We start from the raw sequence: 15,281 nt of genomic DNA on the forward strand, positions 1-15,281 counted from the left end.
GTGGTGGTGGCTCAGTGGTTAGCACTGCTGCCTCACAGCACCAGGGACTCGGGTTCGATTCCAGCCTCGGGTGACTGACTGTGTGGAGTTTGCACATTCTCCTCATTTCTGCATGAGTTTCCTCCGGGTGCTCCGGTTTCCTCCCACAGTCCAAAGTTGTGCAGCTCAGGTGAATTGATCATGCTAAATTGCCCGTAGTGTTAGTTGCATTACTCAGGGGTAAATATAGTTGCATTACTCAGGGGTAGGGGAATGGGTCTGGGTGGGTTACTCTTCAGAGGGTTGGTGTGAACTTGTTGGGCTGAAGGGCCTGTTTCCATACTGTAGGGAATCTAATCTAATCTAAGAGAATAACCTGTTATGTGGCATTGTCACCATGCTGAATGGGACAGACTTCGAACCGATCTAGCAGCTCAAGACTGGGCATCCATGAGGTGCTGTGGGCCATCAACAGCAGCAGAACTGTACTCCAGTGAAATCTACAACCCCATGGCCTGGCACATCCCCCACTCAATCATTACCATCAAGCCAGGGGATCAACCCTGGTTCAATGGAGAGGGCAGGAGGGCACGCCAGGAGCAGCATCAGCCATACCTAACAATGAGGTGCCAACCTGGTGAAGCTACCAAACAGGATTACTTGCATGCCAAATGGCATAAACAGCAAGTGGTAAAGCTAAGTGATCCCACAACCAATGCATCAGATCTAAGATCTGTAGTCTTGACACAGCCAGTTGTCAATGGTGGATGGGAGGGTGGGGGAAATTAAACAACTCACTGAAGGAGGTGCCATCTTGTCAGTCTAGGCATGAACATCAGCAAAGCTATGGAAGCGGGTCATCGATAGTTTGTTCAATGATTGACAGACAGAGCCTGGAGCCTGGCCTTTACAGAGTGATGACCTCCCTTGGAGATGAGCATGCTTTCCCCATTTAGGTTACGTGCTTGCTTAGTCATTCATGTCTCTACCTTGACCAGTATTTATTGCCCAACCCTCAATGCCCTTGGGAAGATGGTGGCAATGTGATGTAGGGACACCCTTAATGAGGCTCCATTATGGCTGGATGCAGCTGAATGGCTTAGTATTCGCTTCCAGAGGGTAGTTCAGAATCACTGCTGTGAGTCTGAGTTCCCAGGCCATATAAGGATCCGCCAGCAGATTTTTCTTCCCTAAAGAGGATTGAAACCAAGTGGGATTTTTTTGAATCCCCACAGCATGGAAATAGGCCACCCTGACTCTCCAAAGAGTTTCCCACCCAAACCCAACCATCCCTGTGCGTGTCCCACAGCCAAGCCACCTAGCCTGCGCATTCCTGGACACTATGTCCACCATTTACCATGGCCAATCCACCTAACCTGCACATCTTTGTGAACACGGAAGAAAACCCACGCAGACACAGAGGGAATCTGCTAACTCCACATAGACTGTCGCCCAAGGCTGGGATTGAATCTGGGTCCCTGGCGCTGTGAGGCAGCAGTGCTGATCACTGAGCCAACGTGATCACTTCATGGTGGCCATTAGATTTTATTTCCAGTTATTCAGTGAATGAAGTCATTGCTGTGGTGAGATTTGAAGTCAGGTCCTGCAAAGAATTAGCCTGGAACTCTGGGTCACTAGCACCTCCCCCTGGTGCTGGAGGGGCTGACGTCCAGTCTGATATCGACTATGTCCTGATAGGCCCCACATGTGTGCCATGGTGACAGTGTCAAGGGACTTGGGGGTTCTTACTCTCTATCCGGGTAAAGATACACCGCGACTCACTTGCTGTTGCTTGAATGCTTTGAGCAATGCGTTGGCATCTGCAGCTGTCAGAGGGAAGGAGAGTCGAGGGCCTGTGTAAGAATCAGGAACATTGATGCTTTCATAACCCAGCTCCTGCTCAGTGTCTGGATTGTCGCCTGTGTGTCCTGAAGAGGTCAACAGATGGGAAAGCCAGTCTGCAGAAGAAAAACAATCTGATGGGATTGGTTAACAAGAGATGAGTTAGCAGTGAAGAAGCCGATAGGTAAGGGCTCTTTTAGACATGAGGATTTGCACCGTGTATCGAGCAAGTTTCTGAATTGGACACACACTTGGGAGCAGGATTGTTCAGCAATGGTTGCACTTTGCCCGGGGGGGGGGGGGGGGGTATGGCAGTCTCTCAGTGAAATGGAGTCACAGAGTTATATAGCACTGAAACAGATCCTTTGGCCCAAATCATCCATGCTGACCAGTTTTTCTCGACTGAACTGGTCACATTTGTTTGCATTTGGCCCATATCTCTCCAAACCCTTCCAATCCACGCACCTGTCCAAATGTCTTTTAAATGTTGTCATTGTACCCGCCTCCACCATTTCCTCTGGCAACTCGTTCCATGTACACTCTGTGTGAAAAGGTTGCCAATTAAGCCGCTTTTAGATCTTTCCCCTCTCACCTTAAGGCTATGCCCTCCAGTTTTGGACTCTCCTCCCCTGGAGAACAGACTTTTGCTGTTCACCCTAACCGTGTCCCTCATGATTTTATAAATTTCCATTAAAGACACCCCTCAGCCTCTGATGCTCCAGGGAAAATAGCCCCAGCCTATCCAAGATGGGGCCGAATGGCATCTCAGATACATCTGTATTGGGTTATTGAGGCCAGGCACCTCTGCTTCTGACCAACCTTCCCCAACATGCATCACCAACATGGGCAGAGGTTCCGATGCCAGCAAGACTGATCAGCCCTCTCCCTACCAACCCCCTTCTTCTCCCCTCCCCACCTTCCAACAGAGACACCGTCCTGCACCAGCCCCACTTTCTTTGGGCCCAGAGCCTGATGGAAACCCTGACCAGCTCCAGGGCAATCTTTCAGGCAGGGGGAGCCGTAGCCATGAGGGCAACATTCAGACATGGAAAACATTCTCAATTCCCACCTCTGCCAGTGGACAGAAGATGCCACCCTCTATCACAGCCTAGCCTGCACTGTACACTAACTACAGGAGCTACTCCTCACTAAGACTGTCTGCTTAATGATTGTCACTTAGTCTAAATACCAAAGTACAGAGGGGAGGTGATGGTCTAGGGCTATATCGTGGGACTGTTAACCCAGTGAATGTTCTGGGGACTGGAGTTCAAATCCCATCATGACAGATGGTGTAATTTAAATTCAACAAACATTTGAAATTATTGGCAATGAATCCATTACCAATTGTCAAAAAAAAACCCCACCTGGCTCGCTAGTGTCCTTTTAGGAAGGAAACTGCCATCCTTACCAAGTCCGGCCTACATGTGTCTCCAGACCTACAACAACATGGTTGACTCTTAAATACCTGATGGGCAATAAGTGCTGGCTTAGCCAGAGATGGCCTCATCCCATGAATGTATAAATGAAAAAAAATGCTAAGCGAGGATTCTGGGTAATCCAAGATGGAGAATGGGAAAACTTTCTGGCTGTAACAACTGTTCCTTTTTTGAGGTATTTTAGGTGTTGGAGGTGATTCCCTCGAATTCCAGGAGCAGCAATTACTGTTTTATTTGCTTTGTTTCAGAACTTTGGAGGAAAAAAAGTAAAAACAACAACAGTTGTAAAAGGGAGAGGAACAGACAAAGGAAGCACATAGTGAGGTCAGAGCAGGAGAGAGAGAGAGAGAAAGAAACCCACATTGCTAACTGACACAGCAATGAATCTGTGCAGTTACTGCCTTTGCTGTGTCATGTATCATGTATTCATGTATCGCTGGACATTGGAGTGCATCTGGGAAAATGAACAAACAGTGAAATTCATAAGTAATCTTGGAGGAACCTGCTTGGGAGAGGTCACAGCACAGAAACAGATAAGTGGATGTTTTACATGTATGGAATGAGCTACCAGAGGAAGTGGTGGAGGCTAGTACAATTATAACATATAAAAGGCATTTGATTGGGTATATGAATAGGAAGGTTTTGGAGGGATATGGGCTGGGTGCTGGCAGGTGGGACTAGATTGGGTTGGGACATCTGGTCGGCATGGACAAGTTGCACTGAAGGGTCTGTTCCATGCTGTACATCTCTATTACTCTATGACTGTATGACTCTATAAGTCAGCGTAGGAACATAGGAAATGGGTCTTTCAGCCCCTCTAGTTAGATCATGGTTGGTCACTTCGCCCAACCCTATTTTCCAACACAATCCCCATATCCATTGATGCCTTTAATATATGGACATCCATTGATCTCTATCTTGAATGTGCTCAATGACTGAGCCTCTGGAGTAGGGGAGTTCTAAAGCTTTATCCATGTCAGAGTGAAGAGGTTGCTCCTCGGAATCTGACATGGCTTGGTTTTTATTGTGGGACCGTGGTTGCAGAGCCCTCCATAACTGATATATGTCACAGCCATCAGTCCCCAGTCCCTTCAGGAAGGTGTAGGAACAGAAGAAGGTCATTCAGCCCATCGATTCTGCACCACCATTCAATGAGATCATGGTTGATCTGATAATCCTCAATTCCAGTTTTCAGCCTTTTTCCTCCAACACTTGATTTCTTTACTGATTTAAAATCTGTCTATGTCACCGCTAAATATACTTAATGACCTAACCTTGACAGCCCTCTGCGGTCAAGAATTCCACAGATTCACTAACCTCTGAGAGATGAAATTCCTCCTCATCTCTGCCTTAAATGGGTGACACTCCCTGGCTCTGAAATTGTATCCCCTGGTCCTAGACTCTCCCACAAGGATAATCGATCTCTCCACATCAACCCTGTCAAGTTCCCTGAAATTCCTTACATCAGAAACAAAAATAGAAACTGCTGGAAAAGCTCAGCAGGTCTGGCAGCGGGTGGAGAGAAATCAGAGTTAACATTTCCAGTCCAGTGACCCTTCTGGACCTGAAATGTTAATTGTGATTTGTCTGCACAGATGCTGCCAGACCTGCTGAGATTTTTCAGCAGTTTGGTTTTGTTTCTGATTTAAAGCATCCACGGTTCTTTTTGTTTTTAATCTCCTAAGAATCTTGTATGTTTCAATAATGTCACCTCTCATTCTTCTACAGGCCCAACCTACTCAACTTCTGCTCATAAGGCAGTCCCTCCATACCTGGGATTGGTCCAATGAACCTTTTCCAGACTGCTTCCAAAGCCAGCATATCTTTCCTTAGATAATAGGATCAAGACTGGTTCAGCATTCTGATGTGGTCTAACTAGTGCCTTATGTTATGTATTAAAACCTCACTATTTTTAATAGTGAATGAAACATTGGCCTATATTTCAAAGGGAATGCAGAATTAAAAGTAGTGAGGTTTTAAAACATCATATAAGGCACTAGTTAGACCACAGTTGAATGCTGAACCAGTCTTGATCCTATTATCTAAGGAAAGATATGCTGGCTTTGGAAGCAGTCTGGAAAAGATTCATTGGACCAATCCCAGGTATGGAGGGACTGCCTTATGAGCAGAAGTTGAGTAGGTTGGGCCTGTAGAAGAATGAGAGGATTTGGATGCTCGTTTTCTGTGTGATGTACTCCCAAACTCCTCTGTTCCTTAGCTCTGCTCAGTCTTCCTCAATTTAAATAATAATATTCAGCTCCTTTATTCTTCCTGCCAAAGTGCATAACCTCACATTTCCATACATGATGTTCCATCTGCCAGGTATTTTCCCCCCTTGCCTACATCCCTCTGCAGACTCTCTGTGTCTACCCTCACCCACTTGCCTTCCCATCTATTCCTGGGTCTCCTGCAAACTTGGCAGGTTCACATTCCTCATCCAAGTAACTGATATCTATTGTCAGTAATTGTGGCTCCAGCACGCATCGCTGGGGGCACTCCACTAGGTACAGATTATCATCCTGAAAATATGCCCCTCATCACATCTCTCCAGTACCTGCAGACCCCACCTTATCTGACAAATCACCTCATAGCTCATTGCTCCCCATAGGGCCGTTGAGAGCTAAGCCCTGACACAAAGATTGGGATCTTGCTGATCAGCATGCTTCACTACCTGTGTTGCCACATCTGGAGGTTTCCCCACAACCACCACAACCCTTCACTCCTGCCCCCTCTGCTGCCAATTGGTCATCCAACCATCACACCACTCTTCCCCAACCAATCAGAACTATACCAGAATTTGTTGCCCCTCCCTAATTGCTCTTGGAACAATTGGCTCTCAAGGCCATCCCAGAGGACAGCTAGGAGCCAATCACATTGCTGTGGGGTAAGGAGTCACATGTAGGTCAGTCTGAGTAAGGATGGCAAATTTCCTTCTCCCGTGGGCATTCATGGACAGATGGGTCTTTCCAACAGCAATCAATGAGCTTCATAGTTTTAAACTCAAGATCAATTTAACGAATTTAAATTCCACCAGGTCCTATGGCAGGATTTGAACCCATGGTCTGGATTATAAACCCAGTAACATTAGCACTACTACACTACTCACATAGTCTAGTTCAATAATGCTCTCCAGCAACAATCTCTGATATTTATATAACTAGTTAAAAAAAACAGGTTTCAAACACAATGAGGGGCAGGGTCTTATTTGGACAGCAGGGTCCCCCATCATCCATCATATCCGCAGACATGTGATATCCGAAGGAGCATTCATTGGTTGGAGTTGAGATGCCACCCTTCCCACCAGAGGATGTCCTGTGTTTGAGAGCTGCCAGTCCAAGGCATTGGTGGGGTGAGAGTTCTTTTTGTTCATTCATGAGATGTGAGTGTCACAGGCCATTTACTACCCATTCCTAATTGCCCATTGCTGTGGGTCTGGACTCACATGCAGGCCAGACCAGGTACATATGGCGGCTTCCTTCCCTGAAGGACAGTAGTGAACCAGATGAGTTTCTCCAACAACTGGCAATGGTTTCATGGTCATCATTAGATTCATAGTTGAACTGAATGCAAATCCAACTTTCTGCCATGGTAGGATTTGAACCTAGATCCCCAGGACATGACCAGGATTCTGGGGTCATCGTCTAGGCCATCACCTCACAGAGTGGAGTGGGGAAGTGAGGATTGGAGACAGGTTTGGTTGGACAGTCTGGACGGGTAATTACCACTTGATCTCACACCCCCATTCCCAATCCCCTTGAGCTCCAGCCTCACAATGTAAGCCTGGCAGAAATTAGTGCTTGACTGGCCAATGATCACTCAGTGAAGAGCCTGCGCTGAGGGGGGGATGGGCAGGCCAGTCTCGACTCGACACTCCCATCCTTGCCCCAGCCCTGGAAAACCGCATCAGGACTGGTTAAATGTAATGTTTATCCAGGTGTCACTCTATTATTCTCAAAAATGCTCAAAGACATTACACTCAGTGAAGAGCCTGCGCTGAGGGGGGGGTGGGCAGGCCAGTCTCGACTCGACACTCCCATCCTTGCCCCAGCCCTGGAAAACCGCATCAGGACTGGTGGGAGAGAAGGCAGTTTGAAGACTGTCAGGGGTATCAGACAGGCCTCTCCCCTCTGTGACTCTCCCCCCTCCAAAACCTTCCAACAAACCCATAGGCGAGAGCTCCGTAATATTCTGCCAATACTTGGAACACTCCCATCATGGGTTCCCTTTTCTTTCTACCTGGTCAGTACACAGAGCCAGGAGCAATCCTGGGTAACTCAGGAACATTGGTAGAACTACACAGTGGCACAGTCACATTCATCCCACCAGCCACTAGGAAAGATGGGGGTCAGTGCTTAACCGAAACGTGTTAGAACCCAATAGCTCCTCTCTGAACACTGCATCCATATACCAGAATGGCAGCCCATCAGCACAGTTTATCAACTCTTACACTGTCCATTTATGCAGAAACACAACAGAATTGCAAAACAACATGAGAATCTCATAACATCAATTTGCACATCAACCGATTGTGTCAAATAATTGTATGTTTGTTGAAATTTAACTCAGTGGTTCACCACAGATCAGCAAAGGTAGGTCCATGAAGGGGTTAAAGACACTGGGTCATGTTCACGAGAATACAGCTGTTTGGAGTTTGCTGAGAGATTCAAGTGCGTATAAGCCACAATTACTGTGATTTGTAGTCATTGACACTTCTCAAATTATGGTGAGCGTCTTATTATAGACATGAGAAGTCCTGTGATCCACACAAGCTCAAACCTGTCAGGCTTTGAGGCAGGAGGCTGGAGATCATGGAAGGGCAATGAACAAAGCTATTTGTCCCCTCCAAGAGAAAAGGGCAAGGTAGGTCCAATAAAGAGCAGCACCTTGGAGGGGGATCTAGGGTTGGGGGAGAGTGAGATAGGGGCGGCATGGTGGCTCAGTGGTTAGCACTGCTGACTCACAGCACCAGGGACCCAGGTTTGATTCCAGCCTTGGGTGACTGTCTGTGTGGAGTTTGTACATTCTCCCCGTGTCTGCGTGAGTTTCCTCCGGATGCTCCGGTTTCCTCCTACAGTCCAAAGATGTGCAGGTCAGGTGAATTGGCCATGCTAAATTGCCCATAGTATTAGGTGTATTAGTCAGAAGGAAATGGGACTGGGTGGGTTACTCTCCGGAGGGTCGGTGTGGGATTGTTGGGCTGAAGGGCCTGTTTCCGCTCTGTAGGGAATCTAATTTAAGCAGAACTTTGCTAAACCAACTGATCTTTCCTTGCTCCCAGTCCCTCTCAGATGATTCATGATCAGCATCCGATTGCAAAAGGACTTTGTAAGAATCATCTGAGAGGGATTATAAACTGAGAATGATTTCGCAATTTTAAATATTGCAAGTGAGATGGCAAGAAATATCAATTCTGATGATGTTATTGATTCATTTGCTGACATGATGGCCGGAATGCCATTTTCTTCTGTCGATTTCACAATGTAATGTTTATCCAGGTGTCACTATTATTCTCAAAAATGCTCAAAGACACATTTAAGTTTTTCCAAAATTGTCTTTATCTCCTGTGAGTTTTCAGTCTCATCGGTTTCTTGTTAAAATGATGCTTGCAGCACATTTACCCTTGTTGTAAAACCTGAGACATGTGAGTACAATGTGGAGACACATTGGGAACATTTGATTCCAATGACAATGTATGATTGTGAACAGCTGCTATTAAACAGGATTGTGAAAGGGAGTGGAATAACATGTACGATTGGGGTTGGGGGGAGGATTCACAGGATTGGGTGCTGCAAACTGGAGGAGTAGCACAGCCATTCCTCTTCCGAACCATGGGCTTACATCACAGTAGTCTAAGCAATGACAGTGGATCTAGCTTTGAGGAGACTGGTGGAAATAGACCTTCACTCAATGAGGTCCCCCAGTGTTCCCCTCATTCCCACTCAAACCTTGATAACATACAATGATACAAATTAAGAGCTGGTGGAGGTCCCTCAGGCCTGCTCACCCATTTAGTAAGATCATGGCTGAGCCTCAAATCCACATTCTCACCTAGCTCAGTAACCTTTCAACACCCCTTCACACCCCCTCCCATTACTCACAAACCTACCCCTCTCTGCCCCAAAGGTATTCCATTTGGGGAAGAGGGCAATGGAACACACTGCCTGGAAATGTGGTGGAGGCAGTTCAATTGAGGCATTGGGTGTGTTTTTTTTAGATTAGATACAGTGTAGAAACAGGCCCTTCAGCCCAACAAGTCCAAACTGACCCTTCAAAGAATAACCCACCCAGACCCATTTCCTTCTGACTAATGCACCTAACACTATGGGCAATTTGCCATGGCCAATTCACCTGACCTTCACATCTTTGGATTGTGGGAAGAAACTGGAGTACCCAAGGAAACCCAAGCAGACATGGGGAGAATGTACAAACTCCACACAGACAGTCACCCGAGGCTGGAATCGAACCTGGATCCCTGGTGCTGTGAGGCAGCAGTGCTAACCACTGTGCTACCATTTTTGGGGTGAAAATAATGTGCAAGAGTGTGGGACGGAAGCAGTAGAATGCGAACAGACTTCCAAAGACTCACAACCCTCTCTGACCAAAGGCAATATTCTCTGTCTTAAATGAGCATCCCCTTTCTTTTCATAAAATATAACCGCAAGTTCTGCATTCTCCCACATCATAAGATTGGGCAGAGTTTAAAACAGTTTCTAACGTTAACCCTCTCAGAAGCATTCCTACCTTACAAAACAGGTCTTGTCTTTTGAAGTGGCAAGCCAGTCAGTTCAAGGGCAGTTAGGGATGGGAAACAAATACTGCCCTTGCTAGGCACACTTATATCCCACAAAAGAAGGTAGTGTTATGGAACAGAGAGACCTGAAGGTTCAGATTCATAATTCTTTGAAATTTGCGTCACATGTATCCACAAGCTTGCCTTCATTGCTCAGATCTTTGAGTATAGGAGTTGGGATGTAACGTTGTGGTTGTGTAGATGTTGGTGAGATCTCTTCTGGAGTACCGTGTCCAGTTCTAGTTGCCCTGCTACAGGAAGGATATTATTAAGCTGGAGAGGGCTCAGGAAACATTTGCCAAGACTTTGCCAGGAATGGAGGATTTGAGTTATAAGTTGAGGTTGGATAGGTTGTGAGATTTTTCACTGGAGCATAAGATATTGAGGGGTGACGTTTTAGAGGTTTATAAAATCATCAAGGGCATAGATAAGGTGAATAGCTGGCACCTTTACCCGAGGGTGAGGTTTTTAAGGCCAGGGAACATATTTTTAAGGCAAAAGGAGAAAGATTTTTAAAAAAACACAAGGAGCAACTCTTTTACACAGAGGACTTTCCAGAAGATGCATGGACAGTTACAACATTTAAGTGACGTTTAGATAAGTACATGAATAAGACAATTTGGACAGATCTGGGCCAAGCTCAGGCAGGTGGGACTAGTTTAATTTGGGACTATGGTTGTTATGGACTGGTTGGACTGAAGGATTTGTTTCCGTGCTGTATGACTCTATAAATTAAAAAAAATAAAGATCCCTGACATGATCCCTCTTTGGTTGGTTGCTCATGGGAATAATCCTTCTACCTTTCCCTTCACATGGGGGTACGAGCAGGGTCGGGGACCTGTCTGATGTGGAATGGCTGGACAGGCCAGGCTTATATCCACTGGAGGTTAGCACCAAGAGGCAATCTGATTGAAAAACTTAATAGACAATAGGTGCAGGATTAGGCCATTCTGCCTTTCGAGTCAGCACCACCATGCATTATGATCATGGTTGATCATCCACAATCAGTATCCTGTTCCTGCCTTATCCCCATAACCCTCAATTCCACTATCCTTAAGAGCTCTATCCAACTCTTTCTTGAAAGTATCCATAGACTTGGCCTCCACAGCCTTCTGGGGCAGAGCATTCCATACACTCACCACTCTCTGGGTGAAGAAGTTTCTCCTCAACTCTGTTCTAAGTGGCCTACCCCTTATTTTTAAACTGTGTCCTCTGGTTTGGGACTCACCCATCAGCGGAGACATGCTTTCTGCCTCCAGAGTGTCCAATCCTTTAATAATCTCAATCAGATCCCCTCTCAGTCTTCTAAACTCAAGTATATACAAGCCCAGCTGCTCCAATCTTTCAGCATAAGATAGTTCTGCCATTCCAGGAATTGACCTTGTGAACCTACACTGCACTCCCACAATAGGCAGAATGTCTTTCCTCAAATTTGGAGACCAAAACTGCGCACAATATTCCAGGTGCGGTCTCACCTGGGTCCTGTACAGCTGCAGAAGAACCTCTTTGCTTCTATACTCAATCCCTCTTGTTATGAAGACCAGCATGCAATTAGCCTTCTTCACTACCTGCTGTACCTGCGTGTTTGCTTTCATTGACTGATGTACAAGAACACCTAGATCTCGTTGTACTGCCCCTTTACCTAACTTGACTCCATTTAGGTAGTAATCTGCCTTCCTGTTCTTGCCACCAAAGTGGATAACCATACATTTATCCACATTAAACTGCATCTGCCATGCATCCGTCCACTCACCTAGCCTGTCCAGGTCACCCAGTATTCTCCTAACATCCTCCTCACATTTCACCCTGCCACCCAACTTTGTGTCATCAGCAAATTTGTTAATATTTCTTTTAATACCTTCATCTATATCATTAATGTACATTGTAAAAAGCTGCGGTCCCAGCACTGATCCCTGCAGCACACCACTGGTCACCGCCTACCACTCCTGAAGAAGGGCTCATGCCCGAAACGTCGATTCTCCTGTTCCTTGGTTGCTGCCTGACCTGCTGCGCTTTTCCAGCAACACATTTTCAGCTCTGATCTCCAGCATCTGCAGTCCTCACTTTCTCCTTCCTGTCAACCAACCAATTTTCAATCCAAGTCAGTACTTTGCCCCCAATACCATGTGCCCTAATTTTGCTATGTGGGACTTTATCAAAGGCTTTCTAAAAGTCCAGGTATACTACATCCACTGGATCTCCATCTTCATAGTTATATCCTCAAAACATTCCAGAAGATTAGTCAAGCATGATTTCCCCTTCATAAAGCTCTGACCTACCCTGTTACTGCTATCCAGATGTGTTGTAATTTCGTCCTTTATAATTGACTCCAGCATTTTTCCCACCACTGAGGTCAGACTAATGGGTCTATAAGTTCCTGAGGGATTCTTGACCAGGCGGATGTGGAGAGGACGGTCTCCTCCTGTGGCAGAATCTAGAATCAAGGGGGTCACTGTTTAAAAATCTGGGCTTGCCCATTTAAACCTGAGACGAGGATAAATAATTTCCTCTCTAGAAGTGTCTGGAACACTTTGCCTCAAAAGCCAGTGGAGGCCGAGTCCTTAAATATTTTTAAGGCTGTAGTAGATAGATTCTTGATAGACAAAGAGGTGAAAGGTCACTGAGAACATGCAGGAATATAGAGTTGAGGTTAATATCAGATCTTACTCTATGGTGGAGCAGGTTTGAGGAACTGAATAGTTTCCTCCTGCTCCTAATTCATGTGTTTGTCCGTGTGTATGTACTCACTCTTCCTTGCCATCTATGTGCCAGAGCTTCCCATTATCGGCATGAATTGAAGTACCTTGCTATTATGCTGCAAAGCCAATATGGTTAAAATATTCACTCTGCTGTTTAAACCATTTCAGCTAACTTTCAGTCATTTCTTTCCATAATATAATTAAGGTAAGAATTTGTCCAGTGTCTAAAACACTCAGCAAAGCAGTGATCCATAAATGTAAAAAAATTACTTTAGGAAATCACATCTCAGGTAGTTGTTAAGTCATTCGCTCTCAAAATATTTATAGCAGAATATAAAGGAATACACTTCAAAACAGTTGAAAAACGCACATCCATCTGGAATGCCTTAGTTTTGTTTTAAACAATATCCCTTTGATGCTTTCAAACATGAAGAAAATTGCCAGGAGATGTTTGTTACTCACCACTGCCTGTCTCACCAGGCTGCATGTAGTGGTTCATTAGAAACGTAAAGAAGTGGGACAGCTGGAAATGAAGGACACAGCTCAGGTTATCAAAGACAGCCTACGTCACCCAGCATCTGCAAGAACTTCTGCATCACGGCGCGCAACTGGGCTCGCAACCCAACATCATTCACAAAACCAACACTGGAATTTAAATTAAAGACTGCACAGAGTTCAAAAGACTGTCCTTAGTGCAGTTACAAAATAGGATGATTGTTGAATAATTACTCTCGAGTACAAAGTTAGACTCAGCCTTGTCCTTTCGTGACAACTTCGCGCCAATGCCATAATTAATAATATGATTTACAATTGTATATGCTGTACTTACCTAAGTAGACATCCCTTTATAGTTGGTGAGAGCAGTCCAGTTAACCCTGCATAAAACCATGTTAAGACTGCACTTGGAGCACTGTGTACAGTTCTTCATATTATTGAAAGGACATGCAGATTCTCTGATCAACGTGCAAAACATAACTTAAGAAAAATACCAAAATGGGAGGTTTTGTGGCAGTGCTCCTGCCTCTGGGCCAGGAGCTGCAGATTGGAGGGCCACACCAGGATTTGTTGGCCATGGAGGTTGATTATCAGCCTTTATATCCTTCTAATATCTCAGATAGTAGTAAGAGTGTCTCCAGTAAGTCATGAAGGCAGTGGCAAACTACTGAACTGACTGTGTCACAAGGTCCATTTCAGAAAGTAGTTAAACACATTGCTATGGGTGGGGAGTCATGTTTAGGCCAGACTGGGAAAGGATGGTAGATTCCCTTCTTTAAAGGACATTAGTGAAGCGGATGGATTTTTATCGAAAATAGTCTATAATTTCAGATTTATGAGTTATGAGTGGAATTTTAATTTCTCCAGTGGCAACTGAATCCATGCCACCACAGAATTATCCTCAGCCTGTGGATTATGAATCCAGTGATGTCGCCTGATGCTCTATGTCTTCGGTCCAGTGGATAAAGCCAAGGATACAGTATGCTTCACTGTACTGTCAACAAGTCCCGTCACCCTTGGGGACTTGTACATATAGACATCCAGATCCTCTGTGACTGCACCGCTTTGGAGATATTTTCTACCATCTCTCCATGTTTCTCCTACAAAATGGATCGCTTCACTATTATGTGTTGAACGTCATCTGCCATTTGTGTTACTCATCCACCAACCATTAGAATGTAAGAACGTTTGAACATAAGAATATAGCAGGAATAGGTCATTCAGAGCCTCAAGACTGTTCAAACATTCAATACAATCATGGCCTTGATTCCATATTGTTTCCTGCTCTCCATCACTCTTCAATCTGTTACCAATTAAAATTCTATCTCCTCCTTAAATTTACTCAATGTCCCAGCATTCACCACACTCTGGGGTCATGAACTCCACATCATCTCAACCCTTTAAGAAGAGTAATTCCTCCTCAACCCTGTTCTAAACTGCTACCCTCATCCTAAAACGATGACCTCTTGTTCTAGATTGTCTCATATGTGGAAATATCCTTTTCTATGTCAATCCTTGTCTACATTATCTTCCTCGCAGTTCACAATGCTTTCAGGTTTCATGTCATCCATGAACTTTTGAGATTATTCCCTGTACACCAAGCTCAAGATCATTAGGAGAAAGTGAGGACTGCAGATGCTGTAGATCAGAGCTGAAAAGATCATTAGTACATGCAAAAAAAGGTGGGGCTTAAGACCAACCTCTGAGGAACTCACGACAAACTTTCTTCCAGCCCCCAAAAAATTCATTGACCATCTGTCTGTTCCCATCACTCAGCCAGTTTGATATCCACATTATCACTGTCCCTTTATTTACCAGGAGCAATGACCTTTTTCATAAGTCTATTGAGTGTTTTTTTTTGGAAATCCACATACACCACATTTACAGCATTACCCACATCAACTCTCTCTGCTATCTGAAGGAAAAAGCCCCCAATGAGTTAGTTAAATACAAACCCACACTTTGACAAATGTATTTGTCCAAATAGAGTCATAGAGTCATAGAGATGTACAGCATGGAAACGGACCCTTCAGTCCAACC

The 15,281-nt window shown here is 45.1% G+C and overlaps 1 protein-coding gene across 7 annotated transcripts in view; it reads right to left on the reverse strand.

The window, feature by feature from the left end:
- ppef1 (protein phosphatase, EF-hand calcium binding domain 1) overlaps positions 1-15,281 on the reverse strand; it is an 82,327-nt gene that overhangs the window by 37,707 nt on the left and 29,339 nt on the right. For all 7 annotated transcript variants that reach the window (XR_006313108.1, XR_006313107.1, XM_043700223.1 and 4 more), the window contains 2 exons: positions 13,209-13,269; positions 1,762-1,937 (listed from right to left, as the gene is read on the reverse strand). Coding sequence is in view for 5 of the 7 variants with exons in the window: in XM_043700223.1 (XP_043556158.1) it covers positions 1,762-1,937; positions 13,209-13,269 (237 nt within the window). In the remaining 2 variants the exon portion in view is untranslated. The remainder of the gene's footprint in view (positions 1-1,761; positions 1,938-13,208; positions 13,270-15,281) is intronic.

This window comes from Chiloscyllium plagiosum, chromosome 12, assembly GCF_004010195.1.
Source record: "Chiloscyllium plagiosum isolate BGI_BamShark_2017 chromosome 12, ASM401019v2, whole genome shotgun sequence".
NCBI lineage: Eukaryota > Metazoa > Chordata > Chondrichthyes > Orectolobiformes > Hemiscylliidae > Chiloscyllium > Chiloscyllium plagiosum.